The sequence below is a fragment of the Rhinolophus ferrumequinum genome, chromosome 13, assembly GCF_004115265.2.
Source record: "Rhinolophus ferrumequinum isolate MPI-CBG mRhiFer1 chromosome 13, mRhiFer1_v1.p, whole genome shotgun sequence".
In the NCBI taxonomy this organism is placed as follows: Eukaryota; Metazoa; Chordata; class Mammalia; order Chiroptera; family Rhinolophidae; genus Rhinolophus; species Rhinolophus ferrumequinum.
Window position 1 is genome coordinate 55,663,036 of NC_046296.1, and position 18,759 is coordinate 55,681,794.

At 37.7% G+C, this 18,759-nt stretch overlaps 1 protein-coding gene and 1 long non-coding RNA gene across 13 annotated transcripts in view; one reads left to right on the forward strand and one right to left on the reverse strand.

Moving 5' to 3' along the window:
- LOC117033006 (uncharacterized) lies at positions 1–17,251 on the forward strand. 2 transcript variants are annotated; one of them, XR_004424824.1, is made up of 6 exons: positions 1–120; positions 458–539; positions 954–1,124; positions 1,327–1,437; positions 14,592–14,756; positions 17,117–17,251. It is a non-coding gene; the product is annotated as an uncharacterized LOC117033006 (long non-coding RNA). The 2 variants fall into 2 exon arrangements; XR_004424825.1 differs by lacking the exons at positions 14,592–14,756; positions 17,117–17,251 and adding exons at positions 2,083–2,084; positions 3,507–3,634.
- The window catches only part of FAM228B (family with sequence similarity 228 member B), a 19,178-nt gene continuing 1,212 nt past the window's right edge, over positions 794–18,759 (reverse strand). For 3 of the 11 annotated variants that reach the window (XM_033124842.1, XM_033124843.1, XM_033124840.1), the window contains 9 exons: positions 16,755–16,795; positions 13,753–13,821; positions 11,886–12,077; positions 11,138–11,218; positions 8,171–8,258; positions 7,920–8,076; positions 5,964–6,071; positions 3,621–3,765; positions 2,559–3,544 (listed from right to left, as the gene is read on the reverse strand). In XM_033124842.1, the coding sequence (XP_032980733.1) occupies positions 3,194–3,544; positions 3,621–3,765; positions 5,964–6,071; positions 7,920–8,076; positions 8,171–8,258; positions 11,138–11,218; positions 11,886–12,077; positions 13,753–13,821; positions 16,755–16,795 (1,232 nt within the window). In that variant the 3' untranslated portion in view covers positions 2,559–3,193. Of the gene's footprint in view, positions 991–2,558; positions 3,545–3,620; positions 3,766–4,486; positions 4,670–5,963; positions 6,072–7,919; positions 8,077–8,170; positions 8,259–11,137; positions 11,219–11,885; positions 12,078–13,752; positions 13,822–16,754; positions 16,796–18,759 lie in introns of those variants that run through there. The other 8 variants (XM_033124847.1, XM_033124844.1, XM_033124848.1 and 5 more) reach the window with 7 other exon arrangements.

Sequence of the window (18,759 nt, forward strand, 5' to 3'; positions counted from 1 at the left end):
CGGGCGTCCCGGGCGTCCCGGCGGCGGCGTCGGGGCGGAGGGTGGAGGGCGGAAGGCCGGGGCGCGGGCCGTGAACGCACCGCCGGAAGCAGCGGGGCCGCGACTGAGGATTCAGAGAGGGTGAGGGGGCGTCCTTTTAAGAACAGATTACAGTGCTGTGTAAACCCGAGCCCCTCTCCTCTGGACCCCCTACCCTTTTCTCCTCCGCCCGCGACGCGGGGAGGTCGGGAAGGAAGAGAGGGCGGGCTCCACGCGCCCTCCAACCGCACACGTGGGGCCTTCAACCGCACGGCCCCACACCACCCCATGTTTTGATTTTTTTTATAAATTGAGGTAATGTAAGTTAATGCTAAAGAGAATTTACCCTTTATCTGGATGATCTAGGGCTACAGCTCGAGGAATGATTTTTAGGGTCCCCTTTGCCTAAGGAAAACACAATTCTGCTCTCGTCCTCTAGGTCCTACTAGGTCTTCCTGTGACTACGAGTCAAACTCAACATGAGCCAGAGGGTGATGCGCAGAATCAGAATCAGCAACTGGGTAATCATACTCGAAATGAATTTTTAAATTTCCCGAAGACTGTTGGAAAGTGGTGGCTGCGCAGAATATGTGGGGGTGGATTTTAAGGGGGCCTGACCAAAGGGAGCACACCTTAAATTAGGGAAAGGCCAAGGGAATATGAGCACTCGGTAAGGTGGCTATTATTATTTTTAGTGTCCCTTTCAAGCAGTATTTTGTAACCTCTGGGGAAAATACATTTGCAATAACTGTCAATACGTGGTACTGTGGTTTCTTAATTATCATACAGACACTGAACAAAAATTAAGAGTTTATTGCCGATGCTTTTCTTAGACACAGAACAATTGTTGAGTGCCTTCCTTGGTCCTCACACTGAATGATTCCTGCTGGCAGATGGCTTCCTCTGAAGCAGCCTTTGTGGTCCTCTCTTACCAGGCAAGGATCAGGGTGTGTGCTCCTTGGTTGCTCAAACCTTTTGAAGGTGACAGAAGAGAAGAGTTCAGTGTGATGTAGGGATGAGGGGCTTACAGAGCAGAAAGAGTTCCTGAGCTGAGCTGATCCCCCTGAAGCTTCGTCCTCCTGACAGCTGAGTGATTCATCTGGCAGGTAAGGTCCTCACCCAAACCTCCCGCCTCAGCCCCTCCTCACTCTATCTGGATTCAGAAACATGCAGAGATTCAGGGATACAGACAACCCTATTATATGTGTGATATGATTTGAGGGACCCCCCCCCATGGTCCTACAGTGCTAATTTACACTAGGATTGTTGTGATTTAGAAAATACTGGATTCCTTTCTTCTCTTTTCAGGACTCTAAAGCTCTATCCTTCACCTTCTCTATCAGCTGATGGATGACCTCACTTCATTGAGAAAATGAAGTAAACAGAAGTAAACAGTCTTCCTTCACAAAATTCACCAAGGTAGCTTCACCCGTCTGTATCCATGTACTGCTTCCTTCCCCTTACAATTGATAGATTGTCCTGCCCTCCGTTTGAGAAATGTGAAGGGGGTAGGAAGGATGAGAGGGACAATTTTGAGTAGAGAAGTCAGAGAAGGCGTCTCTGAAGAGAGGACATTTGTGCAATGTGAACTGCACAGTTCACTGAGTGAACTGAGGGAGTGAGACATGGAGAGATCTGGGGAAAGAGGGTTCCTGGCAGAGGCAAAAGCCTGCGATGGGAGCAAGGCAGGCATGTTCAGAAAACGAGAAAAAGCCAGTGAGGCTGGAGCGTAATGAGTGAGGAGAGAAAGGCAGGAGACGAGGTATGCCCAATCGTATAAGGGGTGAGAGGCATGATAAGGAGAATAAAATCCAAAATGTGAGGCGAAGCCATTCGAAAGTTTTGAGTAGGGGAGAAATCTGATCTAATTAACATTTTTAAAGAATATGGCTGCTGCGAGGAGAATAGATTATACAGGGGTGAGAGTGGAGGCGTGAGAGTGGAAGCCGGAAGACCAGTGAGGAGGCTAGTGCATTAGGCCAGGTAAGATCACAGTGGTTTGAGCCGGTGGTAGTAGTGAGGAGCCTAGGAGTGAACGAGCCGACAAAGCTCATTACCCGTTAGACGTGGCAAGTGAGTGAAAGCAAGGAATCAAAGACGACTCCTAGATTTTTGTCCTAAAGGGTCCTGGTTGAATTATGGTCCTATTCACAGAACTAGGGGAAATTTGGAGTGAAAGCAGGTTTGGCAGGAAGAGGGGCAGAAGTGCAAAAATAAGAAATGATCCTATTTGGGGCTGGTTGTGCAAAAATAAGAAATGATCCTATTTGGGGCTGGTTAAATTCAAGATACCCATAACCAATTACAACACATAAGCAGGGTTTGTAGGTTATGATTATAAAGCAATGTAAAACTTTTTCCTCACTGTCCATTTAAATCTGTTCTGTTGGGATAGTTCTTCCGCTCCACTTTACCCATTTTACTTTCCTCATTACACTTACTATTAGGTAGGTTGGTGCAAAAGTAATTGCAGTTTTTACAATTATTTTTAACCTTTTAAACTGCAATTACTTTTGCACCAACCTAATACTAGCGCACAGGATATTATATACTTATTCATTTGTTTATTGTCTCCCCCATCAAAATGTAAGCTCCTCGAGATAAGAGCTTTATCTGCTTTGTTTAACACTATGTCTCCAGCCCCTCAAACACTGCCTGGCCCAGAATAGGCACTTGTTACATTTTGAGGATGAAAGCAAGCACATAGGAGGGTACTAAAATATGACAGTAACGGGAGTTAAACTACAGAATAGTTTTAATACATTTACTATGAGTGAGTAAAAAAAAAAGGCAGCTCCTTTATTCTTTAGGGTGGGAGTGGGGAAATGGAGAGACAGTCAAAAAGAAAATGGAAACATTGATTGTCAGAGCAACAAACCATTCCCATATTGATTTCTAACTGGATAATAGGAGAGTGGGCCGTGACTGCTCCTGGAAAACCACGCCTTAAAGAGGCTAAACTCTGGAGCCCTGGGACACAGGGTGTGGAGAAGAGAACTGAAGGGGAGAAGTGGCACCAGGCCTGGAGAGAAGTAGGCCCAGGCTAGACCATCACATGACCACCAAGTTTAACTGTAGTTACCTTAGGATAAGAAGTCTATTCTGTGAACACCTACCTATACTTCTATACATTTTACATTTTAAGTGTTGAGGCTTTTACTTTATTTCTTAAATTTTACAACTTTAATTTCGTATATAGTCCTTTAGAAAATTTTCTGCCTGTCGTTGCTGAATTAAGGGGAACCAAAGTTTGGGCCTGGCTTGGGTGTGACAAGTGGTGAATGACAGGTAGAGATGGTGGAGAGAGAGAAGAAGGGCTAAAGCTCAGGAGAGGGAGCTCGGTGCCCCACAGCGCACCCACTGGAGGGCACCTCCATTGTGTAGCTCCCAGAAGCAACCTTTCCATTCCCCCTGAATTAATGAAACCTGCCTCAGTTTCTTCTACTGTCTCCCTCACCTTTCTTTTTTTTTCTTTTTCGGGGGTGGAGGGAGGGATTGTTCCACTGCCTCCTCTCTTCCGAGAAGCCTGCCATAGAGAGAAGATTTTGCTATCAGCCTTTGCTGCCTTGGGTATTGCAAAATGGGACTCCCCCAGCTCTCACCGCATTCTGATCCTCATTGCATTCTTCCTCTTGGCCAGGGTTCAAGGAAGAAAAGTGCCCTCCAGAGTTGGCCTCCTTGGGACTTGGATTCTTTCCCTCCTGATAACACAGAGGTTCTTTTTCCAGAAAACATGACCCCTTGTTTCTGTAGGGAGGAACCAGACAGGAAAGTGTTCTCATAATGATCAACTCAATTGTAGCATTTAATTTTTTATTTAAATCTGATGAGTTCTACGTGAATTTGCATATTTCTATGAAAAAGAAACCCAAGTAAATGGCATTACCTCGCTCCAATAATATTTTCATCTGAACTCTCTTTGCTGCTTAATCAGCTGAGTAAGGTTCCTTCAGAGTAAATGACCCCTCACAGAGTTGTCCATGTGCCTCCCCTGGGCAGGTCTAACTCTGCCAAAGACAAATATGCCTTCATCCCTGATCCATATTGGGATGCTTCCCTCATTCACGGAAGAGAATCTAATCTTCCTCTTCCTTCTCCCAGGGGAAGTTCATAGACTTAAGCCTTTAGTCTAAAATATAAGCCATAGGTACTTCAACAGTGCAGTATTCTTCATGGCTGGGTCTCACTCTGCTAGGAGAGGTTATTTGAGGACAAAACCCCTCCTTTTATACCACATATAGAAATTAAATAGGATTATCCTGAAACCTGACCCAAACAGCTTAGTCCGAGACCATGGCAGTTAGGGATTGTAGGAATTTACTCTTTTGGAACCTAGTATATAAGAGTGATCTGAACCATTCCATCTTTTAAGGTTTCAGCTACCAAGTGAATAGGGCTTAGTTTCAGTACTTCTATTATCTCTCAATTTCAGCTTCCAATGCAAAAGCAGCAAATTATTAAACCACACCTCATGCACACGGAGAAGCCCATAATAGCCAGCTCCATCGCCAACAGTCATCTGTTTCTACTTTAAATCACTAAGTTCCCCATGAGGCAATTAGAATAGTTCTCTGCTGGCCAGGCCATCATCAAGCCTCTCGAAAAGCCCTCCACCTTCTGGCACACTGTATTAATTCATCAAATTCTGAACCTATACAGAGAAAGGAAATGGAAACCACTGCAGCTTACTTTGGGGCTTTTTAGGAAAAGAGAATTGTAGACCAGCTTCTAAACATCATACAAGCTCATTTTTCTTCTGCCTTACTAGATTCTTCTTTTATTATTATCAATGGCTTTACCGAGACATAATTTACACACCAGAAAATTCACCCATTTTAAGTGTCCACACCAATGATTTTTAGTATATTTACAGAGTTATGCAACCATCACCACAATCTAATTTTAGACCATTTCTATCAGTCCAAAAACGTCATGCTCATTTACAGTCAGTCATTCTCCATTCCCAGCCCCAGCCCTAGGCAACCATTAATCTGCTTTCTGTCTCTATAGATTTGCCTATTCTGATATTTCATGTAAATTGAATTATACAATCGTCTTTTGTGATTGTCTTCCTTCACTGAGTATAATAGTTTTAAAGTCCATCCATGTTGTGTAGTATGTATCAGTACTTCTTCTCCTTTTAATTGCCAAATAGTATTCCATATATAAATATACAACATTTTATTTATCCATTCACCAGTTGATGAACATTTGGGTCGTTTCCACTTTGGGGCTATTGTGAGTAATGCTGCTGTGAATATTCACTCAGCTACCAATCTTCTTTATGGGGACACATTTCCATTTCTCCTGGGTAGAAACCTAGGAGTTGAATTGCTGGGTCACATAGTAATTTAATGTTTTAGATTTTGAGAAACTGCCAAAGTGTTTTCCAAATTTACTGCATCATTTTACATTCCCTCCAGCAAAGTCTGAGGGATCCCATTACTTTTAATCAGATAGTTAACAAGTTACACACTTTTAACAAGTGCTGTACCTATGTAGAGAAATCTCTTACTCTTAATTCCATAGCCAGTTCATTGAGATGACTCCTCATGTTGCACACACAGTAGTATGTACCACTTCTCTGCTTATAACTTCTCTTCACTCTGGGTACAATACTGTAACAGCTACTGCCCACCAAAACTAGTCCAAGATGCCATTTTTACTGCTCCAATTAAAATCTCACCTTTAATATGAGTTGTTAACAACTTTTTCCTATGTCTGTGCTTGTTGTTTCTAAATATGTTAGCTATTCATCCTTTAAAACCAGAGCTGAGGACAGTTGCCGCCTCACCCAGACACAATGTTGGGAGGTGCGTCATTCCCCAAGAGTCTTTCATATACCTCGGCACTAACTCCAGCAATTTAAAAGGATGACAAAGGGTGGAAACACAGCCAAGCATCTTAAATAAAAGAAGAACAAAGCTATAGAACAGCAGGCTTACTTGTAAATAACTGCATTTTCTTCTTCCTGGGATTCCAGAAGATGAGGAGCTCTTGCCAAGGGTTTCAAATCCAAACTACTAACATTAAAATTCACTTTCACTTTTAACCTTTAACAAGATAACAAGATGTGTGAGGATGTTTTGAAAATAATACTAGCTTATACTCTTCCAGAAATTATTCTTCTATAGTGACATCTATGTATATTGTCCAAAATACCATTACTTCAAACTTGTATGCATTTTTGGGGGTGTAAGTTGCTGAAACCATGCTGGATATTGGTTTACTGTTTACTAAGAACCTAGACTCAGTCGGCTAGGCAGTTTAAAGCACTCCCTACCCACTGGGAGTGGATACGCTAATGTAAACAGAAGACATAGAGACTGTGCCATTTACAAGCATAAATATAAAATGTGTTTCCAAGAGAGAGCCCACACACTCTATTTCCCAATCTCTCTTGCCATTAGGTGGCAGACAGGTGCCTTTAGATCCTTCTAGTCTTGCCGCCACTCAAGAATAAATTTGAGGGGCGATACTAGCCCTCTGAGGGACATCCATTTTGCTGGCACAGATTATAGCAGAGCTGGTGTGGTTCTGAGGCCAACAGCTGGAACAGCACCTTCCTGATTCTGCAGCTTCCTGATCATAGCAGAAACAACACATCCCTCTGCCAACCAGTTCTGCACGTGAGTTTGGGAGTTACTCCTGAATCTCGGCTATGTTTCTTAAGACTTCCTAATGATTCTGTGAGCAGTATAAATCCTCAAAAACTGAATCCTTTCCAAGTGTGGATTCAGTTGTCTGAAACGAAGAGCCCTGGCCATTCTTCTAACTACCATACTCAGTACACCTGGTATGTAAATGGTCACACATAGAATTCATGGAAAGGATCAGTTTGATCCTAAGTTAATCAGAATGAGTTTTCCTAGAAAATGTGGATTTTGAAATACGTTTTGAGTAACAGAAAAGAAGTGGGTATAACAAACATCTATATTAGTGTACAAAGCTTTATTAATGATGAAAGGGCTTCCTGTGTTCATGTTATCAGTCAAAAATTACAAGACGTGCCCAAAAAAGCAAGATAAAATAACCTCAAATATCTGGCATTCAATCAAAAATTCCAAGACATGCAAAAAAAGGCAAGACAGAATAACCCACTGTTAAGATATACAGCAATCAACAGAACCAGATTCAGAAATGACCCTAATGTTGGAACTATCCTATAGGGAATTTAAAATAACTGTGATTAATATATTAAACAATCTAATGGGAAGGTGAACAACGTATAAATAGGTAGAGAATTTCAGGGGAAATGAAATACTGTAAAATATCAAATGGAAATTACTAGAAATAAAAATCATCACATCAGAGGTGAAGAATTCCTCTGATAGGCTCTTCAGTAAATGGGACACAGCTGAGAAAAGACTCAGTGAACTTAAATATAGGTCAGTAAAAATTGTCCAATTGAAATATACCAGGAGAAAAAAAGTTTTTTTAAAAAAAAAGTATCTAAGAGATATGTGGCCATGGGACAATATCGGATTGTCTAACTTACATGTAATTGGAGTCTCAGAACTAAACACAAAGAATGGGGCATAAGAAATATTTGAAGTGACAGTGGCCTAGAATTTCCCAAAAAATAATGAAAGACATCAAACCACAGATAGAAGAAATCTCAGAGAACCTAAGTAGAATAAACAGAAAGAAAAGGAAAAACATACCTACACCCATCATAGTCAAGCTAACGAAAACCCAAGACAAAGAGAAAATCTTGAAAGTACCCAAGGAAAAAAAAAATGACATGCTGAAGAACAAAGACAAGAATTACAGTATATTTCTCATTGAAAACAAATTTTAAAAAGAATCATATCTATGACAAAAATTTTTCCAATTACAACAGGTTCCATAATTTTTCCAATTACAACAGGTTCCATAATTTCTATAATATTAAACATTACCTGTTCCTTTTACAAAATTCACTTTCTATATAGCTCGTAGGCAGTTTAAGCCACTCATTTGGAGTTATAAAGTGCCTTGCATTAGAAATTCTTGGGAATCTGGAATACAGTTTGGCCTTCTCAATCTCTTTAAATTCTTTCATAGTATATATTTTGCCTGCAAGAAGATCAGTAACCTAAATTAGCACACTGAAATGCAACTCCCATCGCTATTGGGTTATGAAATCACATAACAATTAGAAACTAAGTACCAGTCTCACACTGAAGGAGAATTCTTTTTTCATCATCTTGGTCATATTGTGCCTTTTTCAAAGGGTCACGAAGCGGTGGGATGGTAACCTACAAGAAAAGCACTTCTTTGAGGACTGGGTTTCAGGTCTTTTTCAGTCAATCCTAAATATCCATTTATGGTTCTTATGCCAGAAGAATCAAAAATACAGTATCTACAAACTAATGTCAATCTAACCACCATATATTTAACCATAACAGAGATAGGGGCACTCCAATACATCTCTTATCAAGGCCCTCCAGCTGTGGTTAGCTCTTGTTTTAATAGCCCCTTCAGATCATTGTGGATATTCTTCTTAGATACTATACCCAAACTCCACAAGTGGTAGTATCTTAAAAGTTAGTTCTCATGTAGAATCTGAAACTATATCAATAAATTATTCAAACTCTGCTGCATTAAAACCCATTGGTCTAACCTGAACTTAGAATGGATCTTTCATCCATGTCATAAATTATTTGTTTGGAAAAAATCGGATCACGGAGTTATGTGAAATCTTCCAAATGTTAATACATTTCATTATACAGTAATCACATTCATTAATATTATTACCAATGTCATCAGTAAAGTGTTTGAGTACTGGGATGCTTTCACAGTTGTGGTAGTAAATATGATTTTTCCAAAATTCAAATTTTTTGTTTGAAAGCTCACATTTTGTCATTGGCAACAAATATTGTCAGTTGTTTTTCTTGAAGTGACAGACTCATTTTGTTAATTTTCCAGAAAATGTCTGCCAAATACCCAAGATTTAACAACCATAGTTTTGTAAGTCATTCTTTCAAGTAAAAACTGTGTCTATGAAAAAAAATCAGCCAGTTCAGCTCACAGTTCAAACAATCGTACTGTATTTCAGTATGCAGCAGCAGTGTTCTTTGCATACTTTCCATTCATCACACAGAATATTAAAAAGATTTGTCCACAAGGAGTAAGAATTAATAAAATAAGTTTTACTACTTGATCAAGGATATTAAGTGAAATTGAATTATTTTTTATTTTTTACTGTGAGTGCATGGCAATGAAGAATATAATAACTATTTGGTAACACGGACTTAAGTTCTTCTAAGTCACCAGCAGTTTTATGTACCATTGCTTTTGCACCATCAAAGCAAATGTCAATACATGAAAAAGGCAAGTAATATTTGGCCCTATTATGAAAAGATTTGGCCTAATAGGCCCTGTACAAGGTTTTGGGACTCTCACAGGTCTATGTACTTCACTTTGAGAACTGCTGCTATAACCTCCGTGTGCACAGCTTATCTTAAGAGGTCACGTCTCAGCTTCATTTAGAAAGACAGCATGGTAAAAGAACAGAATGGAATTTTGGTATCAAAAAGATCTGGTTTCAAGTCCCAATAGTGCCCCTTATGAGCTGTGTTACTAGTTAGCATATGTAAGGCTGTCAGTTTAACTCTCACCTATAAAAATAAGGACAATAGCACATACACATACCCCAATTTGGGAGTGGGGTTAGGGACCTGCTTTGCAAATACCAGCAGTTTAAAATGTCTATGACTCAAGCAAGATAGGTTTTTTGTTTTATTTGGATTAATATCCACTGCTAGCAAAAATGTGGGAAAAAATGGACTCTGGTTGGGGTGCAAATTTATACCACCATTCTGGAGAACAATTTGGCAATATGAATCAAAATCATGCATAACCTTTAACTCAGCAATTCTACTTCTAGCAACCTACCCTAAGGAAAAAAAACAAATAGTTACAGGGATGTTCATCACAATGTCACTTATAAAAGCAGTAGGTCAAAAGCAATCCAGATGTTCAAAATACGGAGTATGTAAAAAAAAGAAAAAATGATTTAGCAAGATACCATATATGGTTAGAAACATCTATGTTCTGCTCTTTACAGCTGTGTGGCCTTGGACAAGTAACTTAACCTATCTGTGCCTCATCTGTAAATTACCTGACATGGTTGCAGTGAAGATGAAATAAAATGAAAAAAGAAAAGAAAAGAAAAACTCCTAACATTTGGTTAAGCCCTCAGTGCAAGTTAGCTGCTATTAATAATAGAATACGATGCAATGATTAAAATTATATATTTAAATCTGTTGACAGAGAAGGAAATCATAAACTATTGAGGGGAAAAAAGCAGACTGTAAAACCTAATGTATGGTATAAGCCCATTCTTGTAAAATAAAAATGTGTATACAGGTCTGACAGTTAAGTTCGCAAACTTGTTGCAGAGATGTTCTAACCCTTTTTGATGTCAGAGAGATTATTCATTATGAATTTGTACCAACTGAACAAAGAGTTAACCAAGTTTACTATTTGGAAGTGCTAAAAAGGCTGCATGAAAGTTAGATGACCTAAACTTTTCGCCAACAATTCATGGCTCTTGCATCACGACAATGCACTAGCTCATACAGCACTGTCTAAAAGGGAGTTTTTAGCCAGTAAACAAATAACTGCATTGGAACACCCTCCCTACACACCTGATCTAGCCCCCAATGACTTCTTTCTTTACCAGAAGATAAAGGAAATATTGAAAGGAAGACATTTTGATGACATTCAGGACATCAAGGGTAATATGACGACAGCTCTGATGGCCATTCCAGAAAAAGAGTTCCAAAATTGCTTTGAAGGGTGGACAAGGTGCTGGCGTCAGTTCATAGCTTCCCAAGGAGAGTACTTCATGATATTCAACAATGAGGTATGTAGCACTTTTTCTAGGATGAGTTCAAGAACTTAATTGTCATACCTCGTATTATCCAATTATACAATATTTTCAGATTTTACAGAGGTTTAGTTTACTTTGGACTTTGGCTTTTTGTTCCTTTTCTACAATATGAAGATGGAAAGCTCTTCTTAGGATGCTACTACATTCTTAGGGAATCATTAAAGGGTGTCTCATATATTAGAGCTGCTATAAAAAAATCAACTACATAATACCAAAATTAAAATAAGAAATCTATCCTACCTTCAGAAAATTCAGGTCCTCTTTGCTCATATAAAAAGGATCATACTCTTTGAGGTCATAATGTTCTATAAATACATTTCCCTATAGGAAGGAAATAAACCACACATAACAAAAGGTGAGCAATTAATTTTGAGCATCGTAGGACTTGTCAAACACATGGTTCCATTCTTGTACTTCAAAATGGCATCAGTGACAAATGCAAAAGGAAAGGGAAGGGAAGACCAAATTTGAAGTTAAATTTAATGTATCCAAGGAATAAATACATAGTGATAGAAGGAATCTACTTAAAATTTGCAAGATTTTAATAAAAAGTGTTGGAAAACTGAAAGATTTGGGAATTTGTTTTTAAATGCTTACTGTTCAAACATCTCAGATCTCTTTAAAATGCTAGGAGAACAGAAATATTTTATAGCTTTGTAAATAATCAAGTTCTGGAACAAATTTGTGTGTGTGTGTGTGTGTGTGTGTGTCTTGAACCTAGAGTCCAAATTGTTTTAATTGGCATATAAAATTAAGTTACATGGGAACAACAAAGAAGAATGATTCTAATGTATACATTTGAATCCAGACATAACCCTCCTCCCTCCATCTTTTCCACAAGCCCTGGATTTAAGAATAGTATATGCTATAACTGAGTGTAGATTACACATACATAGAGTGGGGTAGGGCAGGCCATTTGGATGATTATAAATAAAGATGATCATAGTTTTTAAGCCAACTGAAAAAGTATCAAATGATCTCTTAGTACCTTTTTATTTACATATTTTATAAAACTATCTGATTCCTCTTGTCTCCTTTTTTCAATTTTCTTATGTGAACAAACTTTTTCTATAATTTTCTTCTGGAGAGGATCTGCCACACGGTCAACCCATCTTTTATATAACATCTCTTTTCTTCTTGTATTTAAGAATTCATGATGTTGTAAATACTTATCTAGATCCTAGTAAACAGTGATAGAAAAGACATATTATCTTAATGCTTTCTTATTCTAAATTTTAAATTGCATTTATATTCCTAAAAATAACCCACAAAGTCATTCATTAATTCAGTTGACTTGGCTTCTACTGTGTGACACACACTCTACTGGAAACAAGGAATACATGGATAAATTAGACAACATGCCTGCTCTCCCTGGTGAGACAAACTACAAAACAAATCCACAAAACAATGGGAGGAGGGACAATATAGCAAGTTATATATATGTAAAAGAATTAAAAATGGGCTCAAACAGATACTTACTGCAGCATTGTTCACAATAGCCAAAAAGTGGAATGGAAGCAACTCAAGTGTCCATCAACAGATGAATGTATAAACAAAATGTGGCATATACAATGGAATAATACACAGCTATAAAAAGGAATGAAGTTCTGATACATTCTACAACATGGATAAACCTTGAAAACAATATGCTAAGTGAAATTAGACAGACATAAAAGGACAGATATTGTAGAATTCCACTTATATAAAATATCTGTAATAGGCAAGTTCATAGAGACAGAAAGTAAATTAGAGGTTACCAGCGGCTTGGGGAGGGAAGAATGGGGAGTTATTGCTCAATGAGTATGAAGTTTCAGTTGGGGTGATGAAAAAGTTTTGGAAATAGGTAGTGGTTATGTTTGCATAGATCCATCTATTTGGAAATAGCAGTGATGGGTGTACAACATGTAAATGTAATTAATGTAACTGAATTGTACACTTAAAATGGTTAAAAATAGCAAATTTTGTTATATATATTTTACCACAATGGAAACATGATTAAATTTTTAAAACTTCCCAAAGTGGGAGACCTTTCAGATGTGCCTTAAAGAATGAACAGTTATCTAGGAAAAGAAAGGATGACTGAATGTGGAAGAATATTCTGTAGGGGGGGAAAAGGAGACAAAAACAGAGATGGAAGTGTAGCACAACCTGGCCTAAATGGCAAGTAGCCTGCAAAGAAAATGCCTGATTTAGGCTATAAACTAAATCAACAAAACTTCTCATCCACATTTCATCTAGCAAATGAACTCAAGTAATTATTAGGATCGACAACATAAAATTCAAAATAACAGAAGAAAAACAAAAAACCCTGAGAGCTTCCTTCTTTGTGGAGATTAACCCTCTATCTTCAGATCATAGCACACTTCAACCAATCTCAATAGCTCCTTTCCTTTTTAAACAACTCTAAAATAACTCTTAAAAAAAAGCAGGTTACCCACTCCAGTGTTTAATATACTTCACATGGACATTTGTCTTGTCTTATAATTAAACCCATCCTGCTACAGTTAGCCTTGTTCTTACCTAGATATACCTGAGTAATAATTGGTCACTGTGTTCCAATAACAGCTCTTAAAGCTGTTAAGAATACATAATGACTCCATCGACGGCCCACTAAGATGAAAGAACAAGTGAGAAGGGAAAACTCTTATAGGGTATCCGTGAAAGAATCTCCACAAAATATAGAAAGAGAGGAAGTCAATTAAAGCAATCTCAGAGACCTCTTTAGGTTAATCCTAGGGGCTAATGAGTGTTTTTTATTCTATTTTCTATATTTTCTAAAATTTTTATGACTATGCACTATATCTAAAATGGAAAAAATTAATTTTTAATTGACATATTCTATAGTCAATTCTTACCTTAATTACATAATGTTCTCTATATAATATTGATTTAGTAGCTGTATCAATATCTTCATAAGCTAATTCCTAAAATGACAGAATGAAAATTTGAAAATCAAATCTTAAAAAATCAAATTATTAACGCTATCTTGACTCATATTTTATGTGACAGAAATATCCCTGGAAAGTTCTCTGTAAATCCAGTTTTTATACCTAAAATCATATCATAAAATATTTTTTAAAGTATATTTGAATCTTTTTTCTTTAATCTACAAATCCTTCTAGGGCAAAAAATAACTCAGCTCAAACATTTTGAGTCTCAACAATTACAAATGACTTGCCCAGAGTCACATGGTTGGTAGAACACATCTTTTTTTCACATCCTTTAAAATTCTTTAAGCTTTTATGGGTTAAAATAGAAGGAGGCCTCTATTTGAATTCATTTAATCATTAGTGAACTCTATTTGAATTCATTTTGTCATTATAGTTATCAAATATTAATATTATTTATATACAAGTCACACTTTCAGATTTTAAAACAATACAATTCTTCAGGAAATAGTTAATATTAATTTTGTTTCTATTTTCATAATCTTTCACAATATCTACCAGAAAATACAAAAGATTGCTACAATACATGTGAATGTAATTAATGTCACTGAATTATACACTTAAAAGTGGTTAAAAATAGTGTTGTGCTATATACAAGGGGTGATCAAACAATACAGTGAATGTTTAAATTTTAAAAAATGTATTACTGTAAAAGACACATTACCATTTATCCACCTCAAAATACTTCCCCCTCGCTTGGAACACACTTATCCCAATTCATTTTCTATGTTCTTTCTGCCTCACAGAGTTGCTATCCTGGGAAATCTGTTATTCTCAAAACCAAGATGGGTACTGAATTAATATTCTAGACAAAAATATAAAAACCAACAATCTGAAGACACTAGAGACTGACCAAAAGCATGGAGAAACTAAAGGGTAGTCAACATGTGGAAAAAAGAAAACAGCACTGGGTAAGTTTTCAGTTTTTTATGGACTTTTAACTAACTGCAGGCCTCAGTCAGGGCTAAAGAAGTTGGCTCAAACTCAGAAACATGCAGTTTAACAAATTCAAGAATTAGAAGACAGAGTTCAGGGTAACCATAGGAGCTAGGAAGTGAGAGAAGAAGTACCTGAAAGAAGAAAGCCGTAAAGGGGAATGCCACAAATTCTGAAAATAAAAATCTGACCAAATCTCTGGCAGATCCTTGAATTATATATGTATAAGCCAGACTCCATGCAGCTCATTTAAAGCTAAGAAAGACTAAACAATGATTTCATCTGCTGTCAAGTACAGGAGAGACAGAGTTTGGGGTTTGAGGTCAGCCAAGTTAACTGCCTGCTAAAACAAAAGCTCAGTTTTCTTTAGAGGAATATAACAGAATCCAGACCCTTTATAATGTATCATTCATAATATCCAAAATATAGTCTAAATTACTAGACACACAAAGAAACAAGAAAATGAGACCCAACTTAAGAGAAAGACAATCAATGGAGACCAACTCTGAGACAGCCCATATATTGGAATTAGCAGACAAGGATTTTAGGTCAACTATTATAGCTATGCTTAAGAAGTGAAAGGAAATATGTTCCTAATGAATGGATAGAAAATAATCAGCAGAGAAATATAGACTATAAAAAAGATTCAAGTAGAAAATACAGTTCTTAAAGTTAATAAACTTAAGTGGGCTCAGTAGCAGATTGGAGATTTCATAAAAAGAGTCAGTGAACTTGAACACAGATTATTAGAAATTATCCAATCTGAAAAACAGAAAAAAAGATTGGAAAATAATGAACAGAGCTGCAGTGATTTATGAGACAACAACAAAAGGTTCAACAAGTGGGTAATTGGAGTCCCAGAAGTGACAAAAGAAAGGAGCAGAAAAAACTGAAGAAACAATGGTTGGGGTGATAACTGCTATTTTCAGACAAGATAGAGTAACAGGGAACAGATTTACTCTCCCACTTTAAAAAAAAAAATGAAACATTAGTTTTCAAGACGTTGGACATCAGGCAACGAAGGACAGTGGACCCCAAGAAATAGAAGGCAAAGTGAGCCCAATAATAGCTCAGTTCAGTACCTGGAAAGACTGACACAGAGACAGGTATCAGGTAGAACCTAGCTGTCTCCCTGAGATGGGAGGGAAGCTAGGAGTCTGGGCAGCTATGTTTCATAGGGCAGAGTACCAGAGGGAGGAAAGTTACACAAAGAAAGAGCTTTGCGGCTCGTAGAGGGTTAGATGTATAGAGGGACCCCTGGATTCCTCAGCTGAATGCTGAACATTATATGCATGTGGAGAAACTACCCAAAGAAATGCTGGGCCAAGAAGCACATGAAAGGATTAGGGGGAACAATCCCTAGAGGTCACACAGCCCCAGGAGTTACTCCTCTTAACATCAGCCATAGTGAAAAACTCCATGGTTCACAAAGCATAGAGTTGAGTATTTGGAGGGATTTTCTATAAGTAGTGGAGCAAAATTAGCCATACACTAGATGTGCTATGCTCCTGCCTAACACAGTTGGAGGCAACACCTGAAAGAACCAAATTATGACCAAGTAACTTAACTGCATCCCAGAACCAAGCTCAAGAATATTTATGGGAAATCAGAAGCATCCAACACTCAACAAAGTAAAATTCACAATTTCTGGCATCCAATTAAAAAAAAAAATACCAGGCATACAAAGAAGCAGAAAAATTGACCAATAATTTAGAGGAAAAGCAATCAAAACTGACCCAGAAATAACATAGGTGATATATTCATTAGAACAGGACATTAAAATAAATTATTATACCTGTAGTTCATAAGTTCAGGAAGCTAGAGGAAACAGAAGATATTTTGAGACAGGGAAAAATATGACCCAAATAAAATTTCTTGGGATGAAAATTACAATGTCTGAGATGAAAAATACACCAGACAGGCTTATCGGCAGATTTGACATTACAGAAGATTAGTAAACTTAAAAATCATACCAATAGAAGCTGTCCAAAATGAAATGCAGGGGGGAAAGAGTCTGAAAAAAAAAATGAACAGAGTGTCAGTGGGCTGTGGGATGATTTCAAACTCTGACACTGTATACACATAATTGTATTTCCCCAAGTGGGGGGAATCGAAAAAATATTTGAAAAAATAATGGCTGAAATTTTTTCCAAATTTGTTGGGAACTATAAGCCCACAGATGTAAGCGGTTCAGTGAAATCCAAGCAGTGGCGAAATTGGAATCCTCACACATTGGTGATGAGAATGCAAAAATGGTACAGCCACTGTAGGAAATAGGTAGGCAGTTCCTCAGAAAGTTAATCATCAACATATGACCTACCAATTTCATTCTTAGGTTCTCTACCCAAGAGGGTGGAAAACATGTTCACACAAAACTTATACACAGGCCCGGCCCGGTGGCTCAGGCGGTGAGCTCCGTGCTCCTAACTCCGAAGGCTGCCGGTTCAATTCCCACATGGGCCAGTGGGCTCTCAACCACAAGTTTGCCAGTTCAACTCCGAGTCCCGCAAGGGATGGTGGGCTACGCCCCCTGCAACTAGCAACCGCAACTGGACCTGGAGCTGAGCTGCGCCCTCCCCAACTAAGACTGAAAGGACAATAACTTGAAGCTGAACGGCACCCTCCACAACTAAGATTGAAAGGACAACAACTTCACTTGGAAAAAAGTCCTGGAAGTACACACTGTTCCCCAATAAAGTCCTGTTCCTCTTCCCCAATAAAATCTTTAAAAAAAAAAAAAAATTTATACGTAAATGTTCATAGCAGCATTATTCATAATGGCCAAAAACTAGAAACAATCCAAATGCCCATCCACTGATGAATGGATAAATAAAATGTGGTATATCCATATAAGGGAATATTATTTGGCCAGAACAAGGAACAAAGTACTGATATGTGCTACAACGTGGATGAACCTCGGAAACACTCTGCTAAGTGGAAAGAAGCCAGTCACAAAGGACCACATACTGTATGATTCTATTTGTATAAAATGTCCAGAATAGACAAATCTGAAAGAAAGTAGATTAGTGGTTGCCAGAGGTCAGGGGGAGAAGGGAATGGAGAGTGACAGCAACAGGGTATGAGGGTTTTTTTTATAGGGTGATGAAAATGTTCTGGAATTAGCTAGTGGTGATGGTTGCCCAACATTGTGACTATACTGAAAACCACTGAATTGTACACCTAAGTAGAGTAGTGCATTTTATGACATGTGAATTATATCTCAATGATAAAACTTCAACAATAACAGCTGAATTTAAAAATCAACAAAATAGTTGAATAAATACTTCACTAACATATATAATTGGCAAGTAAGATATGAAAAGATGCTCAACATCATTAGTCATTTGGAAAATGCAAATTAAAACCACAGTGAGATGCCATTATACATCTTTCAGAATATCTCAAATTAAAAAGCTTGTGTGCGCGCGTGCATACACGCAACTACCAAATGTTGGCTAGGATGTAAAATAACTGGAACTCTCATACACAGTGGAAATGTAAAATAACACAATCACTTTGGAAAACAGTTTGGCAATTTCATAGAAAGTTAAATTCATTTACCATATGACCTACCATTCCACAACTAGATATTTACTCAGGAGAAATGAAAGTATATGTCCATACAAAGACATATACATGAATGTTCCTAACAGCTTTAATTGTAACACCCTCAAACTGCAAACAACCCAAATGTCTATCAACAGATGGGCAAACTGGGTCATACAGCATTCAGCAAAAAAAAGGAATGAAGTATTGTATATGCAAAATAATTATGCTGAGTGAAAGACACCAGACAAGAGGAATACATACTATAAAATTACATTTATATAAGTTTTTAAATGCAAAATGAACTTTAGTGACAGAAAGCAAATCAGTGATTGCCTTGGGGGTAGGCAGGGAGGGGGATATTACCAAGGGATACAATGAGGAAACATTGGGAGTATTGAATATGTTCATTATCTTGATTGTGTTGATGGT